At 48.0% G+C, this 23,423-nt stretch overlaps 2 protein-coding genes across 4 annotated transcripts in view; both read right to left on the bottom strand.

The window, feature by feature from the left end:
- Positions 1–1,876, bottom strand: part of TGM1 (transglutaminase 1) — a 17,493-nt gene extending 15,617 nt beyond the window's left edge. The window contains exon 1 of the mRNA XM_049898777.1: positions 1,816–1,876. The gene's annotated coding sequence lies outside the window, so the exon portion shown is untranslated. The remainder of the gene's footprint in view (positions 1–1,815) is intronic.
- RABGGTA (Rab geranylgeranyltransferase subunit alpha) lies at positions 1,855–13,039 on the bottom strand. 3 transcript variants are annotated; one of them, XM_049898778.1, is made up of 18 exons: positions 12,944–13,039; positions 7,834–7,960; positions 7,448–7,503; positions 7,184–7,294; positions 6,696–6,820; positions 6,309–6,496; positions 5,872–6,075; positions 5,452–5,535; positions 5,281–5,363; positions 5,090–5,191; positions 4,878–4,983; positions 4,736–4,787; positions 4,482–4,570; positions 4,242–4,330; positions 4,033–4,149; positions 3,101–3,214; positions 2,745–2,832; positions 1,855–2,106 (listed from the first exon to the last, which is right to left on the bottom strand). In XM_049898778.1, exons 3-18 carry the CDS (start codon positions 7,448–7,450, stop codon positions 1,958–1,960), a joined length of 1,704 nt encoding a protein of 567 aa, XP_049754735.1. In that variant the 5' UTR covers positions 7,451–7,503; positions 7,834–7,960; positions 12,944–13,039; the 3' UTR covers positions 1,855–1,957. The 3 variants fall into 3 exon arrangements, with proteins under 3 accessions (XP_049754735.1, XP_049754736.1, XP_049754738.1); XM_049898779.1 differs by lacking the exon at positions 12,944–13,039 and having other exon boundaries at positions 7,834–8,011; XM_049898781.1 differs by lacking the exons at positions 7,834–7,960; positions 12,944–13,039 and adding an exon at positions 7,672–7,823.
- Positions 13,040–23,423: the final 10,384 nt, after the last annotated feature.

A 23,423-nucleotide genomic window follows, 5' to 3' on the forward strand; every position in this document is an offset into this window, starting at 1 on the left:
TGGGAGTCCATCAGGGGGGCTGGGGTCCCGTTCTTGGGCCCATCATCCAGGGGCCTCTTCCTTCCACCCCACTGGTGTCCCAACTCTGCCCACAGGCCACTCACTGAGCAAGACAGTGAAAACAGGGTTGGTGAGAAGAGCCAAGGAAGCAGACTTGGAGGAGAGGCTGAGGCTGGTGATACATGAGGCAAGAAGGTGCCTTGGGGAGTGGGGACAGAGGCTCCAGCACCTGGCAGGCTGTCCTCCACGCCCACGCTGACCTCTTCCTGTCCAGATCCAAGCCCCAGAGCCTGGCAGGGGGTCTGCCTCCACCCCAACACCCTCAGAGGACACACCAGTGGAAATAAAAATTCCAGACAGGTGTGAGGCAGGTCAGCCAAAGAGCTTCGTGGAGGGGCTGTTTGTACAACACTACGGATATGGGAAGGGCCCTGAGTATCTGATTAGCACACGTGGGGCAGGCAGATTCCCTAAGGAGGAAAATGCCTTTGGCAGTCTCTTTCCCCCACCCAGTGAGGTTTGACTCAGTGCCCTGACTCCCTCCCAGGGCAGGATTAAGGCATGCAGGGCCCTAAGCATTGATAATCTGTAGTGCCCCCTCCTCTGCTTACTCATGCATTCTAATGACATATATGTTAAATATATTCCACTCTTTTCCATTGTCTTTGAGTGGATTCTGACTCATATCAATTCTGTAGAACAGAGTAGAACTGCCCTCATAGGCTTTCCAAGTGGACTGCCCCATCTTTCTCCTGCCCTCATAGGCTTTCCAAGGAAGTGGACTGCCCCATCTTTCTCCCATGGAACAGCTGGTGAATTCGAACCGCCAACCTTTTGGTTAGGAGCTGAGCTCTTAATCACTGCTCCACTGGGGCTCCTGTTACATATATACATATATGTATGTGTACCTTAGCTATCCACGATGTAACTTTTTAAAAGTGACTATATTAGCAACTGAACGCAAAAGTGGCCTATCTGCTTGGCATTCGTGGGTCTTTGCTTTGGACAACTGGTATCCCTGTTTCATTAATGTCCTAGGCACGTGGTTACCTGGCTTACTGGATAACCTGTCCCTGGCCACCCCTCTTTCCTCCCTCCAGGGGGCCCCGGTGTCAAGTCAGGACAGGATGTGTGTGTGTGCGCGCGCGCGTGCATGTGAATTCATGCACTTGCATGCTGGGGGGTGCCATGGGAGCAGAAACTCAACTCAGTACCTCAGGCTGCTAAGGCCAGGCCTCTGACCCAACCATTCCATATAGTACAGAAGCAAGAGCTGACTCTAGAATCCCTAGACAGAGGTGTAGGGATAACTTTGGCTCCAGCATTTAAGTCAGCAACTTTGTGCAAGTCCTAACAGCAGTTTCCTCATCAGTACAATGGGGTAATAATCTCATGCCTAACCTCTTGTGAGGATCAAATATTTTCCATGGTTCTTCAACCAAAGAATGCTATTTATGGGGATAGATCTGTTGTTATAACAGGGAGGAGCAAGAAAGCCCAGTGCTACTCCTCCCGGGAACATAGAACACCCCAGCCTTCTCAGCTCTGGTGAATGGGCAGGGTCATAGGGAAGCCTTTCATCATCCCCTCCAGGTGGTGAGACTGACAGCTGATTTTTTTTATCTCTGAACCTGAACCCAAGCCTGATCTCAATCCCAATCTGGAACCTGGACCCAGCAGAGCCCCAAACCAGAAGGTGAACTCAAGGCCAGTCCTAGCCCTGAACTCTGTCCCGAACACTGAGGCTTCGGTCATCCATGATAGGAAAGCGGCTGGAGAGCATGAAATGAGAGCAGAGAGGGTGAGCAGACACACCTCGAGTCTCTTTCCCTCTCCTTTCCCAGCAGACAAGGCAGTACTGGCGGTGGTGGCAGAGCAGCAGGTAGGCGAACCGAGGCGCTTTCTCCGTTCTTTATTTAGTCCAAATAAGTTAAGGGCAAGGGTGGGGGACATCCACTTAGATGAGGATGCTGCTCACTAAAGGCAGCAGTTCGGCCAGCTGTTCCGAGATGCCCACTGCTTGGCACAGGGGGTTGCCCTGCAGGTTGAGGAGGACCAGTCTGGGACAAGAGGCAAGTGACTGGAGCGCTGTGGGCTGCCGCAGGCCTTGTGCAGGAGGGAGAGTCAAGAAAAACTTGGCAGGCTACCTCCCAACCACGGCTCTTGCATGCCCATCAACGTTTTTCCTCAAGAGCTTGGGGGCTGCTGCCTGGAAGTCTGTGTCATGGGCATCTCACATGCCTCCCCGGGGGGAGTAAGGTTCTGGGCAGAGATTGCAAAAACCTGGCTACAGGAGTAAGGCAGGGAGTACATGAAGCAGGCAGGGTGTGGTCCAAGGAGGAGTGGTGGAGACTGTGGCAAAGTGGAAAGCTAACTTAGTCTCAGGAGGCACCCACTACTCAACAATGGCCAAGGACTGCCAAGTGGAAATGCAGGCGTTGCTTTAACTTCTACATTTTAGCAGAATCAGAAATCTAGATTTTTAAAAAATATGAAACTCCCTGAACTGTAGACGGTTGGTGGGCTCTGGAAATCACATCCGCCCTGCAGAATCCATGAGTGCCAGTCAACGACGGCTCCATCCAGCCCCCAGGCAAGCCTCTCCTCGGCTTAGATGGCCACAGCCCCTGCTCCCTGGGCCCTGCTTGCTGTCTGAAAGGCACCCAGAAGGAAGGATATGGTTGTCTCACAGTAAGAGCACCCCACCCTCCCTGCTGTCTGAAAGGCACGAGGAGGAAGGATACGGTTGCAACACAGTAAGAGCTCTCGCAGCCGGGGCAGGTTAGTGACACCATCCAGAGACTCTATGTCGTTATCGTTGACTTGTAGCACCTGGGGAGCCAGGAGAGCAGGGTAGCACAAGGCAGAGCAGGCAGCTGCCAGCCTGGGACTGGTAAAAGCAACTGCAGGTGATCAGCTTACAGTATATGAAAGGGCTCAAGGGGTCAGGCTGGGTGATGGAGATGGGGGTGGGAGGAAAAGAAGTGGCCACCTGTGGGCTGGGAGGTTCTGGACCTCTGTTTGTAAAGTAGGCAGACTTCTGAAATGGAAGAAGGGGGAGAAGACCACCTAGACAGCAATGGAGGCATAAGTGCTTTACCTCGAGGCAGCGCAGGGCGGCCAGGGCAGAGGGCAGGGCTCGGAGACGATTGTGTGACAGGTCAAGGTGAGTGACCAAGAGTAGCTGCTCCAGGTGGCAGAGGACTGTGAGGTCCTGAGGAGAGGGTAGATGAGACACCCAATGAGACCTGGGGTAGGGTCCTCAGCCATTGTTTGTTAGGTACTTGCTCTCTGGGCCCCACAGAGACCCCAGCTGAGGAGAAGGTGCAGGCAGGTGGGAAGCAGGTGGTATCTGCTAGGTGCCAAGGACATGGGACAGTGAGTGCTGGAGGGTGGCCGGGGCAGTGGATGGGAGAAGGCAGCCTGGAGTAAGGGAAGGTACAGAGGATGGGGGAGGGCACTGGGGTAAACAAAGACATAGACAGGAGTGGGCTGGTGAGTCTGGGGGATCCATCTGGTGGGAGTGGAGGTGGGCTGCAGTCATGTGATAAAACTGGTGTTAGGAAGACTGATTGGGAAGACCTGAGAACAGAGAGAAAATGAGCCTGGAAAGCTTGTCAGAAACCTCTGGAAATCATCTGGGCTTTAGGTGTTGGGCTTGCTCCAGGGTGAGAAGCATGGGAAAGGGCTGGAGAAGGGCTGAGGGGTCACTCTCAAGGAAGAATGAACCTGTGACTGGCCCACTGGAAGGGGCAGTGTGAAGAGGCCCTGGTGACTCAGGATTTGAAATTGGGGCAAGAAGAAACAAGAAGAATGATGGGGCAAGTTACAGAAAGCAAGGTCTGGAAGAGCAGTAGGCTTGATGGAGGATGATGAATTCAATCTTGGTTGGGAGGAAATGCCCAGGAAGGCACCAGAGACTGAAGGAAGTCAGGAGCATGGTGAGGCCAGACAGCACGTGGCCAGGCCATGAGGGAAAGGGGCGAGACGTGGGCAGAGGGCCCAGTGGAAGGCGTGTGTGAGAGTCGATACCTTGTGAGCCAGGTGTAGCACGCGCACCTCAGCGTACTCCATCTTGAGCACGCTGTTCTCCAGCAGGAACTTGCTGCGCAGGTCGTCCAGGTACGCAGCCCGCATTGGGTCCACGGCCTGACGGGGGTGGGGCGGGCAAGGTTTGCACACCAGCTGTCTTTCTCCCTGCTTACTGGGTCCCCTTGCCTATTCCCCAAGGCCCAACTTACCTTGAGGGTCTGGAAGTACTGCAGTGTCTCCTTCTCATACAGTAGGGGGTCCAGCGCCCGCATCAGTAGGATGATGGTGAGCAGGCACCCTGGGGAGAGGGTGGGCAAAGGAGGCTCTCTCCTAAATCCCTCTGCTCCTCATCCTCCCCCTACACTTCATACTCTCCCCAAGAGCCACCCCAGAAAGGGGCCTCCTCAGGGGGGCTCTGGAGAGCAGGGGATCAGGGAATGGGGCCTCACATTTGTTCTCAGGCTCCAGCTCCTGTAGCTCCTTGCAGGATTCAAGTTCAGACTGTAGCACTGTAGACTTCTCTACTGACAGCTCACACCTGAGGGTGGTCAGGGTGGGGAGGGCAATGCCCACAGTCCTAGGGTACTGGTAGTACCCAGTGTTGGGTCTGAGACCATCTCCCTAAGCCCCAAGCCTCTTGCCCCAGTCGCCTGATACCCAGAGTCCAGTGCCCTCTCCTTGTCTGTGTGCTGCCTGTCATTACCTGAATAGCTGCTCATCCGTGGCTGAGTCCCGGCACCAGCCCTCCTGGCGGCCTGAAGGAAAGAGCAGGAGGCAGGAACACTCATGAGAGGAGGGGAGGGATGGGGGCTGCTGCAGGGGGTGGAGGCTGCAGGGTGCATCACCTTTTAACAGCACACACTCCTTCTGAGCATCGCCTGCCATCCAAATGACACAAAACATATGTTGGGGCAACTGGTCGTTGAGGGAGGCAGCAGGTAGGTCACAGAGCTGGAAGCAATGGGTCAAGGAGATACCCTGGCCTCACCACTTTTCTGACTGTCCCACCCTAGCCCCACCCTGGCCCTCCACTTCTGCCCCACCAATCCTGGGATACCCAGACGTGGTTGGGCCGGTTCCTGCCATCTGGGGTCCTCCACTCCACAGCCAGGGGCGACCCATCAACCATGAGCAGCAAGGTCTCCATCCCAGAGCTCACCTGGCCGGGGACAAAGGGAGACCTGTCGGCCCAAACAGTGCCAGGCCCACAACCCCACACTGTTCCCTGGCAAAAGCTGCAGGACTCACTAGGAGGGGCCGAGAGAAGGAGACAGTCAGACAGGCCTCGTCCCGGCTCACGTGCAGGCAGCGCAGAGCATCCTGGGGGTCAGCTAGCGAGAGAGACAGCCTCAGGTCTCCTTAAATCCTCTTCCATGCCTTCCAAGCCCTAAACACCCAGCCTCTTCCCCTATTGCTCACCTCGGCCCAGGAGCCAGCGGTGATAGAACCAGGCACTCTGATCATTGGGGTCAGTGAAGAAGGCATTCTGTACCAGTTCCAGCTCTGCGGGGGCCAAAGAGGGACATGGGCTGTGGTCAGGACTCTGGCAGGCTTCTGGTCACCCCAGCACCCCCACTCTGCATGCCCTCTCCCTGCAGTACCTCCAGCCCTCAGTCTCACTTATATGCTGGCCTTGCACAGCGAATGCATATGCCAGTTTTATCTGCCCCGTCGACAGCCGAACTCCCTATAGCCAGGACTCAATCTTATGTATCCCAGAGCCAGGCACGAAGTAGATGCTCAATGAACAAGACTGACAGGTCCAGGAACAGGGCCAGGGTGGGAATGGCGGATGCAGAGCAGTGGCTGGCCCTCTCCAGAACCCCTGACCTTGCTCACCTTTGAGCAGCACATCCTCGGGCAGGCGATCCTGTGGCCCAGAGTCCGGCTGGGGGTGCAACTGGGGCAAGAGGCAGGAGCGGTAATGCCAGGAGGAGTAGTTGGAGAAGTTTCGGGTGATGAGGCTATCAGTGAAGGCCAATTCCTCTGCGGGGGGCACAGCTGCCTGTGCAGCCACAAACCGACGGTAGTCCCAGCAGTGAACTGGGCAGGGCAGGAAACAGCACACCTCAGAAGAAGGGCATGGAGCGCTCCCTGGCTGCACTCCGAGAAACACCTCTACACACTCCACAGAAGATGTATTTAGCTGTCATCCCTTTGCCATCAGCTCAGTGAACCCTTTTGGACATCCCTCCCCAAACTGGGCCTGACTGAAGCCCCAATACCAGGATGCGGGGCAGGTGAGGGGTGTGGGCACAGAATCTGAAGGCACGTACAGTTCCGCTCATCGACCTCGAGGAAGCGGGCACACAGCTCCAGCTCCCGGGCCCAGTTGGGCTCCGGAAGGCGGCTCAGCAGCCAGCAGCGATGGTGCCAGGTGCCGTAGGACTTGGGGTTCACACGCAGGCAGCTCTCCAGGAAGCCCAGCTCTGCTTTCACCAGAGCAGCCAGCTCCTCTGGGGACCTGCACCCAATGGGCAGGGAGGTCAGGGCCCTCTAACACCCAACCTCAACTCACCCCATCAGCCTGTACCCAGACCTGCACTGCCCCTTCCTATGCCCCTGGCTGCCCCATTCTTTCTCCATCCCTGAACTCAGGCAGGGCAGGGGTGGAGCCAGGGCTAGGAAGGGAGATCTTCCTGTGGCCCTGAACCTCTACGCACTTCTGGGTCTCCAGCTGCTGGAGCACCTCTCGCCGGCAGTTCCAGAGGGTGGCAAAGTCGGGGTTGGCTCCCAGAATCTGGCTTGTCAGTTCCAGCACTGATTCATCCAGCTCGCCAGCCTGGCGCTGAGCAGGTAAGTAACAGGGTCAGAAATCATATCATCCTCCAACCACACGGTTAAATATCATAAACAGAATTACCAAATATTCTGAGTCCCACAGTATGTGACAGGTATTATGCATAGAACTTTACATGTATTCTCTCATTTAATCTTCACAACAGGCTTACATAGTAGGCACATTAGTTTCATTTTACAGATGTGCAATGCAAACTGAGACCCATAGAGATGCAGTAACTTGCCCAAGGCAACACAGCTAGTGATATAGCTAATGATAGAACCCAGATTTGGATCCAAACAGCCTGACTCTTGGTCTCTGTACTATATTAAGGGAGCCACCTGGGGGATGGGCTACCTCTGAGGGCCCCACCTTCTGGAAGACAGCTTGGGTGGCTGACAGGTATAGCTTCAGCTTCTGCTCCCGCTCTAGCCTTTTGGCCTCAGCCTGCTCTTCCGATGTCTTCACCTTCAGTCGCCCGTGCTACAAGGATGGGTGAGTTGAAAGGGTGCAGGCTGTCCTTGCACGGGCAGACCCACGGAACCCCCCAGTGGGGGGACCCAAGCACCTGAAGCAAGGCCACGCAGGGCGAGGGCGTGGGCATGCAGAGTGAGGGGCGGGGCTCAGGGTTCTCACCATGGTGCCGGCTCAGGGTTCAGGACAGGGAGGGGTCCAGCGATCACCAGTGAAGCCTGGGCAGAGAGGGTGTCAATCACGGGAGCCCCGCCCCTACTGGCTCCTCCCCCAGCTGGCCCCCTCACCCCACCCCCGCCCCGAAGCCATACGCGGCCTGGGCGGAGACCCGCAGGGTGTAAAGGAATCCCGGAATAGGTACTGCACGTCTAGAAGGAGGCGCCCACCTGGACTTGGATTTCCGCCCGCACGGCCCTGGCCATAGCCAGATCCGCTGAAGCCCAAGCGGTGGCACTTAGGCGATGGGGCCCTCTCTGCGCCCGGGAGGCCGCTATTACCCGCCCGCCCCACGGCTCTGAGGCACTCCCGCCCGCCGCGGGCGGACCCACCTGTGCTGGGAGGAGGCGTGGGGGACGAAGAGCTGCAGCGCCCGCCACCGAGGCAGGGATCGGGCTAGAGCGGTCCCAAATCCCCGAGCTCTCAAGTTCAGCGCCCTCTGCAGGCTAGGGGCGGGGCCTGCGGCAAAGTAAGCTGGGTTGAGAGGCGCGTGCGCGAGTGTTCTGTGCCGTGCTCTGCGGAAACGCAAAGTTCCTCCGGCCCTTTGGTGTGTTTACGAGTGCGCATGCGCGACTGTGCACGCCTCCCCCCTCCCCTTCTTTTTTTGTGAAATCAGCGAACCCAGAAGGAGGGTCAGAGGGTTGTAATTCCTGTCCGGTCGAGTTGCAAACCGGTTGAAGAGGTTTCTTCAACAACTGGAAAACTCGCACCCCCACCACTTCACTGATTGCAGCCTGGTTGCACTGGCCACCGCCTAGTTGTTAAAGCTAAGGGATGGAGTTTCCTGTTCTTATCTTTCTTGACTTCGGTGGCATTTGACGCTAGTGACTACCTTCTACCTGATACTCCTGACCTGACTTCTACACTTTTGCCCGTCTCTCTCTGTTTTAAAAAATTTTTTTGGTCTTTAAGTGAAAGTTTACAAATCAAGTCAGTCTCTCATACAAAAATTTATATACGCCTTGATGTATGCTCCTAGTTGCTCTCCCCCTAATGAGAGCTTACTCCTTTCCACTCTCTGTTTTCCTGTCCATTCGGCCAGCCCCTGACCCCCTGTGCCCTCTCATCTCTCCTCCAGACCGGAGCTGCCCACATAGTCTCATGTGTCTACTTGATCCAAGAAGCTCACTCTTCACCAGTATCATTTTCTATCCCCATAGTCCAGTCCAATCCCAGTCTGAAGAGTTGGCTTTGGGAATGGTTCCTGTCTTGGGCTAACAGAGGGTCTGGGGACCATGACCTCTAGGGTCCTTCTAGTTTCAGTCAGACCATTAAGTCTGATCATTTTTTATGAGAATTTGGGGTCTGCATACCACTGCTCTCATCCCTCGGGAGTTCTCTGTTGTGTTCTGTCAGGGCAGTCATTGGTTGTAGCCATTGCCCATCTCTTATTTGTTCATCTCCTCCCTTAAATATTGGTGATTTCCAGGGCCCTTTCCTCACCCTTTTCTAACTTCACACACCGTTCTCAGGAGAACGTTAACAAATCTGAGCCTTCAACTGCTTGCAGTTGGAGCACCCTAGAGCTCTGACCTTGGTCCATGGAAAACTCACCCCACAATTTCTCAGGGTGACTTCGTCCAAACTCATGGTTTTGATTACTGCCTGTAAACTGATGACACCTAAATTTATATCTGCGGCCCTGATGCAGCTTTAATAATAATATGTGGCGTAGTGGTTAAGTGCTACGGCTGCTAACCAAAAGGTCGGCAGTTTAAATCCACCAGGCGCTCCTTAGAAACTCTATGGGGCAGTTCTACTCTGTCCTGTAGGGTCGCTATGAGTCGGAATCAACACGATGGCAACGGGTACAGTATGTACATACCATACATATTCAGAAGCCTGTGGATATTACCTGGATGTCGCAGAGACACCTCAAACTCCAAATATCAGAAAGGTATCATGGTCTCCCCTCCTCCATCCCATCTAAACTTTGGCCTTTTATGTTTCCTAATTTTTTTTTTTTAATGTAGAGAATGGAGCCCTGGTGGCACAGTGGTTAAAAAGAGCTCAGCTCTAACCGAAAGGTCAGCAGTTCAAATCCACCAGCCTGGAAACTCCATGGGACAGTTATACTCTGTCCTAGAGAGTCCCTAGGAGTCAGAATCGACTTGATGGCAGTGGAGTTTTTGGTATGGTAGTGAATGGCACTATTCCCTCTCCACTTCTCCTTGTGATTGTTGTTAGCTGCAGTGGAGTCAACCCCCAACTCGTGGTAGGACAGGTCCCCAGGCTTTGGAAAATTCCACTACCTCAAGCAGCTTGCTTGACACACTGTAGCTTTTCCCCTTTCCTTAACTGCTGCCCAAAACTAGAGGAAATTGGCAGAAACAGGTTTAGACACCATGTTGACATTCAGGATAATCTTTTAGCTCATTAAGTACCTCATACATAGTAACTTCCTCGCCTCTGGATGGTGTTTAACTGCCATTTTCTGAACAAGCGATGCATGAAGTTATATGTAAACCCCATTGTGCCTGTGTAGTATGATTAAGAGTGTTGCTGATGTAACATGTATGAACTTCCTGCTTGTAAACCCCAAAAAAGTAATCCTCCCTCTCACCCTCACTAAGCGGCCTTGGCAGCAGCAGCCCCAACTGTCCCTTTCCTTGCGCAATGAAATAAAAGCATTGTCTTAGTCACCTAGTGCTGCTATAACAGAAATACCACAAGTGGATGGTTTTAACAAAGAGAAATGTCCTCACAGTAAAGTAGGCTAAAAGTCCAAATTCAGGGTGTCAGCTCCAGGGGACGGCTTTCTCTCCCTTTGGGCTCCTGAGGAACATTCCTTGTCCTCAAACTTCCCCTGGTCGAGGAGCTTCTCAGGCACAGGAACCCTGGGTCCAAAGGACGTGCTCTGTTCCCTGGTGCTTCATTCTTGGTAGTATGAGGTCCCCAACTCTCTGCTTGCTTCCCTTTCTTTTTACCGCTTGAGAGAGAAAAGGTGGTGCAGGCCACACCCCAGGGAAACTCCCTTTACCTTGGATCAGGGAGGTGACCTGAGTAAAGGTGGTGTTACAATCCCACCCTAATCCTCTTAACATACAATTACAATCACAAAATGGAGGACAACCACACAATACTGGAAATCATGGCCTAACCAAGTTAACACATATTTTTTGGGGAATACAATTCAATCCATCACAAACACCTTTCTGATCTTCCACTTTGGTCTCTTGTTTATTGGCTGAGACGGGTCGCACCAAATAAAACCTGGGCTTTCCACCCAGCAACAATGGGGACCCTGTGAACAATGATATTAGGTCATTGCGATTTATAGGGTTTTCATTGGCTGATTTTCAGAAATATATTATCTGGCCTTTCTTCCTAGTCTGTCTTAGTCTGAAATCTCCACTGAAACTTGTTCAGCATCATAGCAACAGGCAAGCCTCCACTGTCAGATGCTTGAGGTGTATTGGCCAGGAATTGAACCCGGGCCTACCACATGGAAGGTGAGAATTTTGCCACTGAACCACCACTGCCTTCCTACTTCTTAATATTTTGTAAATATCTTTTCCATTCCCACTGCCACTAAGAGTTCAAGCTCCTCATTTCTTCCCTGGATTATTGAAAGTCTTCCTGCTGGTCCCCCGTCTCAACCCGTCTCCTCTATTATCAAATCTCTGTGCTATTGCTGGATCAATCTTTCTAAAACAGATTTGATCACATCACATCTCTGTTTAAAAGCCTTCCCTAGCTCCTGAAAGCTTTTCAAGACAGAGTTTGAATCTTTCAACTTAGCCCTGCCCACACTCTCTTCTTATTTCTTGCCTCTGTCAGTTAAAAACCCCTCAATCCAACCCTTTAGAACTACTACTTGCAGTTTCCCGAATATGTTGATCTGTTTCCTCTGTGTGACTCTCCTTTCTCCACATCCCTTCTTTGCCAGGTTAACTTCTGTTCATCTTTAAGATTTAACTCAAGAGTCATCTCCAGGAAATTCTCCAAAATGCCCCAGTCTGACTTGATTGCCCTTCATCTGTGCTGTCAAAGATAGTGCTTATTTCCCTGCACCTACTGTAACCCTTGGTTTGTGTGCAGGCATCACCTATCAGACTGAATGTTCCTGGAGGAACATTTTTTTGTCTTACCTCCCCAGTACCTAGCCCAGGTTCTTAGTAGTTATTTGAATGGATGAACAAAACACCATACAGTGAGGGCTGGCATGGCCGGGCCTGATGGTGAGAAATGTTGACTTTTAGGAATGGGAGCAATCCACATGGCCTATACCAATTCAGAAAAACTCAAGCTGGCCAGTGTGTGTGTGTGTGTTAATGCAACCAAGACAGTCTGGCTGAATTGTGAGTGTGTGGACTCCTGGGCTGTGTGATTGAGTGTGTGTGTGTTAGGTTTTTATGAGAAGTGCATGTCCGTATTGCATGTATATGTTTATAACCCACATCTGGGTCAGAAAGTATGGCTTTTAATCTTTGTATTGCCTCCACACCTTTCTTGGCCCCTGGAAATGTCTGTGAAGTGCCCACTATGTCCTTTTCTATGCCCTTTTCTAGACCCTGTAGCAAATTACAAAGGAAAAGAGACACTCTTCCTGGGCACATGTACTTGCAGTCCAAGTGAGGAAAGAGGTGCGCTCTTCATTGGGAGCAGCACATATACAAGGTGTGTGCACACACACATGATTTTACAAGTGGGAGGCAGGAAGCAGAGTGGTTAAGAACATGGGCTCTGGAGTCGGACCGCCTATGTGCAAATCCAGGCATTGCCACTCACTAGCTGTGTGACCTGGGGTAGTTACTCAACCTCTATGTGTCTTAGTTTCTTCAACAGAAATACAGGACAAATAATATTACCTGCCTGGTAGGCTTGAAGTGAAGATAAAATAATCTATATGAAGTGGTTACTTAGAACAGCATCTGCCACTGAGTAAGAGCTCAGTAAATGGTAATAATGAGGGTGATGATGATGATTTCTAATCTTCATGACAAACCTGCACGGAAACTGAGGCTCAGAAACATTAAGTAACTTTCTGAGGGCCAAATGGAATCTATGTCTGATCTGGTCCCGTCCTCCCACTTCACTATCTGCTTTTTTTTTTTTTTTTTTAGGTCACCATCTGCTCTTACTCCTTGCTCTAACACATTCATGTACAACCAGATACCAGGGAACACAGATGTCCACAGATGTAGATTTTTCAGGTAGGGGCTTACATCATAGTCACCAAGGGAGAAAAATCACAGTCACTGAGGGAGGAAGAAAGAGGGTGGATGAAGGCAGAAGTAGGCAAGAAATATCCTGGGATGATTAGCAATCTTGAAATCAGGAAGGTTGAGTCAAGTAGGCTTCAGAGAGGAAGTGAGTCTCAAAAAAAATGTGCCTCCGAGAGGGTAGGGCCTGGGTGTGGGGAAGAGAGGGCAGGAAGAGCATTTCAGGCAGGTACAATGATGACGTGATGGTGGGAGAGAGAACGCCAGACAGACTTACCGGCTGGCTGATCCAGGTGTCTCTGGAGATAAGAGCAGTGGAACTCAGGACAAGCCTCTTGCTTTAAGGCAAAAGGGGCTGTCAGGAGTTATTTTGGGCTTCCTGTATGGGATAAGTGGGAGCCATGCAGGTGTCTGAGGGCCATGATCTGAGGAAAGGAGTTTACTGCTCTCAATGTAGAGAAAGGAAAAAGCAATGACTGAGTATCGACTAAGCCCCAGATATCTTTTTTGATGGACCCACCAACTATGTGAAGTAGATATGATTACCCATATTTTATAATGAAGAGACAGTGCATACAGTGGGTTCACAGAGGTTAAGTAGCTTGCCTAAGGTCACACAGCTCAGAGGCAACAGGGCCAGAAATCAGATAAAAGCTTGGGTGTCTGTCTACTGCATAGGTGGGGGTGGCCAGTGCCAGAAGCTCAAATTTGAGCTTCTTGAGACCTAGAACCTTGGTGTCACCTCATGCTGACGGCCTCTTCCGCTGCCAAACCCTTTCTTTCTCTCCTTCCCCTCTCCAACACACACACACACACACACACACACACACACACACACAAACACACACACACAGTTTCGGTGCCTCTAGGATCCTGAGCCAATCACTGACCAGAGAAGGTTTGGAGGGAGGAAATGAGTCATCAGCTCTGGGTCAGGGCCCCATCAAAGCTTGATAGAAGTCATGGTCTGGAGGTAGAAGGAGCATATAGGATCAGGTACTGGAGCTAGTGCTGGGCTGGGTGCAGGGTGTGACAGTATGTACACTCATTCACTCAACTGATATTTATTTAGAGCCAGAATTGGGCCTGACCGTGTGCTGGCTGCCTGGGATATGGTGCTGAACCAGACAGACATGTTCCCTGCTCTTCCGGAGCTTATGGTTTAGGGCAGGGCTGTCCAAGAGAACTTCCTGTGATGACGAAAATGTTCTATATCTGTGCCGTCCAATGTGGTAGCCACTAGCCACATATAGCTATTTAGCACTTGAAATATGGCTAGTGAAGCTGAGGAAATGAATCTTTTATTTTATTTAAATTTGATTACTTTAAATTTAAATAGCTTGTGACTAATAGTTAGAAAGGACAGGACAGGTCTAGTGGTTAAGACAGACATGTCAACATGTAAGCCTGAGTAGGCTAGGGGCCCACAGGTATTCAGGGGACTCAGGCTGAGTTAAGAGGGATTTGTTCTAGAACTGGTGATAGGTAATAGTTTACAATTTTTTCTTAAACTCCCAATCCTTTTTTTCTTCCTGTGAAGGTTGACAATGAAGCATAGCATATATGCTAAAAGTACATAAATCATAAGCATACAGCCCTGATCCTCCTATTTTAAAATTGCTAGTCACAGGGGTGGGGAAGGAGGTTAGTGATATACTAGAAATACAGGGAGTAGAGGTGACTGGGGGAGGAAAAACCAGTTACCCTTGAGTTAATTCCAATTCATGGAGACTCCATGTGTGTCAGAGTAGAACTGTGCTACGTAGGGTTTTCTCAAGGTTTCAAGGCTGTGACCGTCTGGAAGCAGATTGTCAGGTCTTTCTTCTGAGACAAGTCCAGTTGGATTGGAACAGTCAACCATTCAGTTAGTAGCTGAGCGCTTAAGTGTTTGCACTACCCAGGGATTCCAGCAATGTGGGGAAAGGGGCTGAAAAACCACATCCTCTGGAATATTTAGGCAGAGCCTGGAATCCAGAGCCATGTCCCCATGGCCTTGCCTGGAGGTGGGAGTGGAAGCACTATTTCTGAGGAGCTATAGGCAGGACTTGGCAGCAGGTAGGACCAAGATTCAAGGACAAAAGTGACTTTGAGATTGACTCTCAAATTGTAAAGCCAAGGGATTTGAGAATTTGTGGTGTCACAGAGGTCTTGAAACATGAGTGGAGGGAGTGAGCTTTATGTGAGATGAGAAAGAGGCACTTCTAACATGTTCGATTTTATGCGGAGATGTCCTGAAGGTAGCGAGGAATACTTGCCTGGATTGGGATTGGGAGGTGAAGGCAGCAGAGGTCAGTGTGGACATTAGGTGTGGGCAAGGAGTAATCACAGCCTGGTTGGGCAACGGGCACTCCAGGGGGGTGTGTGCCAGGGGAGGGGGGACGATGAGGGTGCCAACAAACAAGCTTTGGCAGAGTCATGTTGAGGGCAGGGCTGAGGGTGTGAGGTGAAGAAGCCTCAGCAGAGAAGCAAAGGAAGAAATAGACTACAAAAAGAAAAAAGATTCTGTGACCTTGAAGCTAATATTGATGAGAAATCACTATGATTAAATGCTTTACCGACATAATGACAAGAAACCGAGACTCTGTCCAGGGTCACATGGCTTGTAAGTGATACAGCCTGGCTCACACCAGTTCCAGAAGACACTCTTAATAACTTTCCCTCCAACCTCACCTTGCCTGCTGTGCTCTGCTGCACCCGGCAAAGGCAGAAGGTATGAGGATGACAGGGACTGTGTGAAGAGTGTGGAGGGGACTTGAGACTTCCAGGAAGCTGGAGGTAGGTATGTTGGGGGGAGCCAGCAAGGGGAATTCAGGCCCAATGATCTGGATCTTCTTGGAGCTGTAAATCATCAGATTATCAAGTGATTAACCAAAACCCAAACCCAATACCATCAAGTCAGTTCCGACTCATAGAGACCCTAAAAGACAGGACAGAACTACCCCACAGGGTTTCAGCAGTGCCTGGTGGATTCAGACTCCTGAAATTTCAGTTAGCAGCCGTAGCTCTTAACCACTATGCCACCAGGGTTTCCAATCAAGTGATTGGATTTTAGAAATTCGAATGGGGACTAAGATACAATTATTGGTCTCTGCGAGTCTGAAGCAAAAGAGAAAGAAGGAAACCAAAGTCTCAAAGAAGAAACTAGCCTATAGGACCAATAGTCTACACAAACTATGCCCTTACCTACCTTGAGGCCAGAAGAACTAGATGGTGCCCAGCTACCACTACCTACCGTTCTGACCAGGGACACAATAGATAGTCCTGGAGAAAATGGGGGGGGCGGGGACAAAACTCAAGTTCCTGAAAAAGACCAGACTTACTGCACCAGTGAAGACTAGAGGGAGTAGAAACTATCGGCCTGGAATACCCCTTAAACCTGGGACTCAAACCACTCCCAGAAGTCACCTATCAGCCAAAAGACATAATGGCCCCCAAAATAAACGGCATCACCCATGAGTACTGTGTTTCTCTAAACAATCATATAAATGAGACCTAACAGTCAACATTTACCCTAAACCAAATATGAGAAGGTAAGAGAGGACAAGGAAGCTGGATGAATGGAAACAGAACAACAGAATGGAAATAATGAGAATGCTGACACGTTGTGAAAAGTGTAACCAATGTATAATATGTATAGAAATTGTTAAATGAGAACCTAATGTAAATTTTCTCCAAAATCACAATAAAATATTTAAAGAAAGAAAATTGGATCGGGAGCACTCTAGGGGCTTGAGGGGAAGAGAAATGTCGAGAAGAGGGAAGGTCAGCATGAGTTACGGGAAAGGAAATGAAAGGAAATGACAGGGTGCCTACGGTACGGTGATAAGTGAGAGCTGAAGCTCACCTCTGCATGGGCGCAAGTGCCCAGTTGTCATCTCTTGTTGCAACACAGGCTCTCCTCTGCCCCCAGTTTCCTGATTCTTTCTCTCTTACCTGACCACCACAAAACATGACGTCAGAGCTGGAGAGGGCTTGCTGGATCATCTCGCTCACGCTCATTTTCCAGCAGCCCAGAGGTATTCAGTAACATGAAGTCACATAACAGAGGTGGCTGGAGCCCGGGTTCCTGAATGATATCATACCTCTTAGATGTTTAGGAACAAAATGTTGAAATGTGAGTGGGATGATAGGATGTAGATATAATTTATCCCTGAATTAATGCTGAGTATCTTTGCCAGCCTGGAGGGAGGTCGCTTCTGGTGGTATTTTTTCAGTGACATGTTGGATAAGGACATAGATGCCATTCTCAAAATTGGAGATAACTGAGAGGCGGGGCAAAGATGGTGGAATAGCCAGATGCTTCTAGCGATCCCTCTTACAACAAAGACCCAAAAAAACAAGTGAAATGATTATATTTATGACAAGCTAGGAGCCCTGGACATCAAAGGCAAAGTTAGAAAATGGACTGAGTGGCAGGGGGAGGGAGAGACAGTTCAGAGGTAGAGCAGAGTTGCTGCACCTGAATTGCCGGGAACCCTCAGGCACCATTCCCGGGGGCGGCTGCAGTGGGCTGGTGGTAGCATTCAGCCACAGTTTCCTCAGGAAGAAGCGCAGTCGCACAGCCTACTCACACCTCTGGAACCAGAGAAGAATGGCGCTCTCAGCAAAAGCTAAGTACTTGCATATACTTTACTGTGCCCCCTGCCCCCAAGCTGGCTTCAGTGGCTGTTGATTTCCCTGGGCCTGAAATGGGTCCTACTGAGCACCCAGAGCCATCTTTCCGGCCTTGGAGTAGGAATAAATTCACAATTGGGGGAAAAGATAATTTGCCAGCTCCACTAACCGGGGTATCTCAGGGCAGAAGCGGCTCCCGTCCAAGCATAAATGGTTCATGGACTTTGAATAACTTTCCCCCCTGCATGGACCTATGCAGGCCTGTTTCAGGAGAATAGGCCCTTGTTGGCAGACTGCAACTGTTTCAGCTGTTTGGTGGAGAGGTGGGTGTTTGATATTTGATAACACTTTGCCTATTAAACAGGGTCCTCACCCACATCAGGAGCATAAGGACTGGTGGCTCCACTCAGGTCACCCAGCCACCTGTGACAGGGGTCCAAGGATAACTGGTACCTCTTAGCCCTTACAACCAAAAGCATTGGATGCCCATGGTCTATCTGCAGAGCCCGCCCACCTGTACACTATAGGGAACAGGGATGTGCTTTCCTCACAGACACATGGGGGATGGTTCTCAGCCCCCTCCCTTGTTCAGAGCGTGACCCCCCCCCGCTGCAACCAGACACTGGTACCTACATGAATCACTCCTGCCCCCTTAAGACTGTAGGATAAAGCCTGTACCACACACTTGTTGACCAGGTACCTGGACACTTGAGCTGAATTCATACAAGAAAAGTGAACGGACTCCTAGACTGATATACCTGATAACACCTCTAGCCATATGGTGACAGGATGTCAGCGCTTCAAAGGCAAAAACAAGCTAGCTCACTCTAGCAGCCCATTTGGGCATATCAAAACAAAACAAAGCAAGAAGCTAGGACACAGTAAGCAAAGATAACATAAACTAATTCAATAACTTACAGATGGCTTGGAGACAACAGTAAATACCAAGTAATGTAAAGAAAGAGACCATGATTACCTCAACAAGCTCTCAAAACAAAGAATCAAGGGATCTTCTGGATGAAGGTGCCTTCCTGGAATTACTGGACACAGAATTCAAAATATTAATATACACAACTCTTCAAGACATCAGGATCAAGATTAGGAAGGAGATCAGGCAATATGCAGAAAAAGCAGAGGAACACACAGATAAAGCAGTTGAAGAAATTAAAAAGATTATTCAAGAATATAATGAAAAATTTCATAAGCTGCAAGAATCCATATAGAGACAGCTATCAGAAATTCAGAAGATTAACAATAAAAGTACAGAATTAGACAACTCAATAGAAAGTCAAAGGAGCAGAATTGAGCAAGTGGGAGGCAGAATTGGTGAGATTGAGGATAAAGCACTTGGCACCAATATATTTGAAAAAAAAATCAGATAAAGGAGAAGCATTTAAAAAAAATGAAGAAAACTTAAGAATCATGTGGGATTCTATCAAGAGAAATAACCTATGAGTGATTGGAGTACCAGAACAGGGAGGGATAACAGAAAATACAGAGAGAATTCTTGAAGATTTGTTGGCACAAAACTTTCCCGGTATCGTGAAAGATGAGAAGATATCTATCCAAGATGCTCATCAGACTCCACATAAGGTAGGTTTTAAAAGAAAGTCACCAAGACATGTGATAATCAACCTTGCCAAAACCAAAGATAAAGAGAGAATTTTAAGAGCAGCTAGGGAAAAATGAAAAGTCACCTACAAAGGAGAGTCAATAAGCTCAGACTACTCGACAGAAACCATGCAGGCAAGAAGGCAATGTGAGGACTTATATACGGCATTGAAGGAAAAAAATTGCCTGCCAAGAATCATATATCCAGCAAAACTGTTTATTAAATATGAAGGTGAAGTTAGGACATTTCTAGATAAACAGAAGTTTAGGGAACTTGTAAAAACCAAACCAAAACTACCAGAAATACTAAAGGGAGTTCTTTGGTTAGAAAATCAATAATATCAAGTATCAACCTAAGACTAGGACACTAGACAGAGCAATCAGATGTCAACCCAGACAAGGAAATCACAAAATTAAAGCAAGATTAAAAAAACACTTAAAACAGGGAAACAGAGATGTTATCATATAATTAAAACAATAAAGAGGGACTAAGAAATGTAATCATAGATCTTTCATATGGAGAGGAAGACAAGGCCATACAAAGAAATAAAAGTTAGGTTTAAATTTAGAAAAATAGGGGTAAATATTAAGGTAACCCCAAAGGAGACTAACTATCCTACTCTTCACAATAAAATACAAGAAAAAAATAGAGACTCTGCAGAAAAAAAATCAACAACAATGAATAAGAGGAAAAGACAATATATAAAGATAAACTACTCAGCACAAAAAATTAAGTGGGAAAAAGAAACTGTCAACAACACACAAAAAAAGACATCATAATGACAGCACTAAACTCATAAAAAAAAAAAAAACTCATACCTATCCATAATTACGCTGAATGTAAATGGACAAATGCACCAATAAAGAGACAGAGAGTGGCACAATGGATAAATAAACACGATCCGTCTATATGGTGCCTGCAAGAGACATATCTTAAACTTAGAGACACAAACAAGCCAAAACTTAAAAAAAAACTTTAAGGATGGTAAAAAATACATCCAGCAAACAACAATCAAAAAAGAGCGCGAGGAGGCAGAGCCAAGATGGCGGAATAGACGCTTCTGGTGAGGCTCTTTACAACGAAGACCCAAAAAAACAAGTGGAACGAGTATATTTGTGACAAGCTGGGACCCCTGAGCATCAAAGGCAAGCTTACCCAACGAACTGAGGGGCAGGGGGAGAAAGAAACCGTTCAGAAGTGAAGAGGAGTTACCGCACCTGAATCATGGGGAGCGCTCAGGCACCATTCCCGGGGCGGCGGTGGCAGCGGGCTGGTACTAGCATTCGGCTGCAGTTTCCTCAGGAAGAAGCAGCCAGGCACACAGCCTACTCACACCTCCGGAGCCTGAGGAGAACAGCGCTCTTGGCAAAAGCTAAGTACTTGTGTATATTTTACTGCCCCCCCATGCCCAAGGCGGCTTCAGCAGCTGAATCCCTGGGCCTGAGATAGACCCTGTTGAGCACCTAGAGCCATCTTCCTGCCCTTGGGGAAGGAAAAAATTTGCAACTGGGGGGAAAAGATAATTTGCTAGCTCCATTAACCAGGGGAGCTCAGGACAGAAGCGGCTCCTGTCCAGGCATAAACTGTCCATGGACCTTGAGCACCTTTCCCTTCTGCATGGACCTGTGTGGGCCTATTTCGGGAGACTAGGCCCTTGTTAGCAAACTCCAACCATTTCAGCTGTGCAGTGGAGAGGTGGGTGTTTGATGTTTGACATTGTTTTGTCTATTAAACAAGGTCCTCACCTACCCACATCAGGGACTTCAGGACTGGTAGCTCCACTCAGGTCACCCAGCCACCCACGACAGGGGTCCAAAGATAACTGGTACCTCCCAGTCCTTACAACAAAAACTTTGGGTGCCCATGGTCCCTCTGCAGAACCCACCCACCAGCATGCTCTAGGGAACAGAGACGCATTTTCCTCAAAGACACTTGGGGGTCAGTTCTCAGCCCCCTGCCTTGTTCAGAGCGTGACCCCCTGCTGCAATCAGATACCAGTATATACCCCAATCACCCCTGCCCCTCTAAGACTATTAGGAAAGAGTGTGTGCCACACACTTGATGATCAGCTACCTGGAAACCTGAGCTGAATTCATACAAGAAAACTGAATGGACTCCTAGACTGATATACCTGAGAACAGCTCTAGCCAGCTAGGGACAGGACACCAGAGCTCCAAAGGTGAAAATAATCAAGCTAGCTCACTCAAGCAACCCATAGGGGTATACCAAAACAAAAGAAAGCAAGCAGCTATGACACAGTAAGCAAGCATAAACTAATACAATAACTTATAGATGGCTCAGAGACAACAGTTAATATCAAGTCACATAAAGAAATAGACCATGATCACCTCAACAGGCTCTCAAAATGACGAATCCAGGGATCTTCTAGATGAAAGTGCATTCCTGGAATTACCAGATGCAGAATACAAAAGTTTGATATACAGAACCCTTCAAGACATCAGGAAGGAAATGAGGCAATACGCAGAACAAGCCAAGGAACACAGAGACAAAGCAACCGAAGAAATTAGAAAGATTATTCAGGAACATAATGAAAAGTTTAATAAGCCAGAAAAATCCATAGACAGACAGCAATCAGAAATTCAGAAGATTAACAATAAAATTACAGAATTAGACAACTCAGTAGAAAGTCAGAGGAGCAGAATTGAGCAAGTAGAAGCTAGAATTTCTGAACTTGAAGATAAATCACTTGGCACTAATATATTTGAAGAAAAATCAGATAAAAGAATTTTAGAAAATGAAGAAACCTTAAGAATCATGTGGGACTCTATCAAGAGAAATAACATATGAGTGATTGGAGTACCAGAACAGGGAGGAATAACAGAAAATACAGAGAAAATTGTTGAAGATTTGTTGGCAGAAAACTTCCCTGATACTGTGAAAAACGAGAATATATCTATCCAAGATGCTCATTGAACTCCACATAAGGTAGATGTTAAAGGAAAGTCACCAAGACATATTATAATGAAGCTTGCCAAAACCAAAGATAAAGAGAGAACTATAAGAGCAGCGAAGGATAAATGAAAAGTTACCTACAAAGGAGAGCCAATAAGAATAAACTCAGACTACTCGACAGAAACCATGCAGGCAAGAAGGCAATGGGATGACATATTTAAAAATTGAAGGAAAAAAATTGCCTGCCAAGAATCATATATCCAGTAAAACTGTCTCTTAAATATGAAGGTGAAATTAAGACATTTCCAGATAAACACAAGTTGAGGGAATTCATAAAAACAAAACCAAAACCACAAGAAATACTGAAGGGAGTTCTTTGGTTAGAAAATCAATAATATCAAGTATCAATCCAAGACTAGAACACTGGGCAGAGCAACCAGAAGTCAAACCAGACAGGGAAATCGAAAAAAACAAAGCAAGATTATATATATATAAAAAAAGCCCCAAACAGCGTAACAGATATGTTATTATATAAAAGAAGACAACATTAAAATAACAAAGAGGGACTAAGAAATGTAATCATACACCTTCCATATGGAGATGAAGATACGGCGATACAAAGAAATAAAAGTTAGTTTTAAATTTAGAAAAATAGGGGTAAATAATAAGGTAACCACAAAGGAGACAAATTATCATGCTCGTCAAAATGAAATACAAGGGAAAAATAGAGACTCAGAAGAAACAAAATCAACAATAATATGAGAAAAGGACAATATATAAAGAAAATCTACTCAGCACATGAAATCAAGTGGGAAAAAGAAACTGTCAACACACGAAAAAAGACATCAAAATGATAGCACTAAATTCATATCTATCCATAATTACCCTGAATGTAAATGGAATAAATGCACCAATAAAGAGACAGAGAGTGGCAGAATGGATTAAAAAACAAGATCTGTCTATATGCTGCCTACAAGAGACACACCTTAGACTTAGAGACACAAACTAAAACTCAAAGGATGGAAAAAAATATATCAAGCAAACAACGATCAAAAAAGAGCAGGAATGGCAATATTAATTTCTGACAAAACAGACTTTAAAATTAAATCCATCAGAAAGGATAAGGGAGGACACTATATGATGATTAATGGGACAATACACCAAGAAGATATAACCATATTAAATATTTATGCACCCAATGACAAGGCTGCAAGATACGTAAAACAAACTCTATCAGCTCATTGAAAACTGAGATAGATAGTTCCACAATAATAATAGGAGACTTCAACACACCACTTTCGGGGAAGGACAGGACATCCAGAAAGAAGCTCAATAAAGATACGGAATATCTAAATGCCACAATTACCCAACTTGACCTCGTAAACATATATAGAACACTCCACCCAACAGCAACCAACTATACTTTCTTTTCTTGTGCACATGGAACATTCTCTAGAATAGACCACATATTAGGTCATAAAGCAAGCCTTAGTAGAATCCAAAACATTGAAATATTACAAAGTATCTTCTTTGACCACAAGGCCAAACAAGTGGAAATGAATAACAGGAAAAGCAGGGAAAAGAAATCAAACACTTGGAGACTGAACAATACCCTGCT

This window comes from Elephas maximus, chromosome 10 (assembly GCF_024166365.1).
Source record: "Elephas maximus indicus isolate mEleMax1 chromosome 10, mEleMax1 primary haplotype, whole genome shotgun sequence".
In the NCBI taxonomy this organism is placed as follows: domain Eukaryota; kingdom Metazoa; phylum Chordata; class Mammalia; order Proboscidea; family Elephantidae; genus Elephas; species Elephas maximus.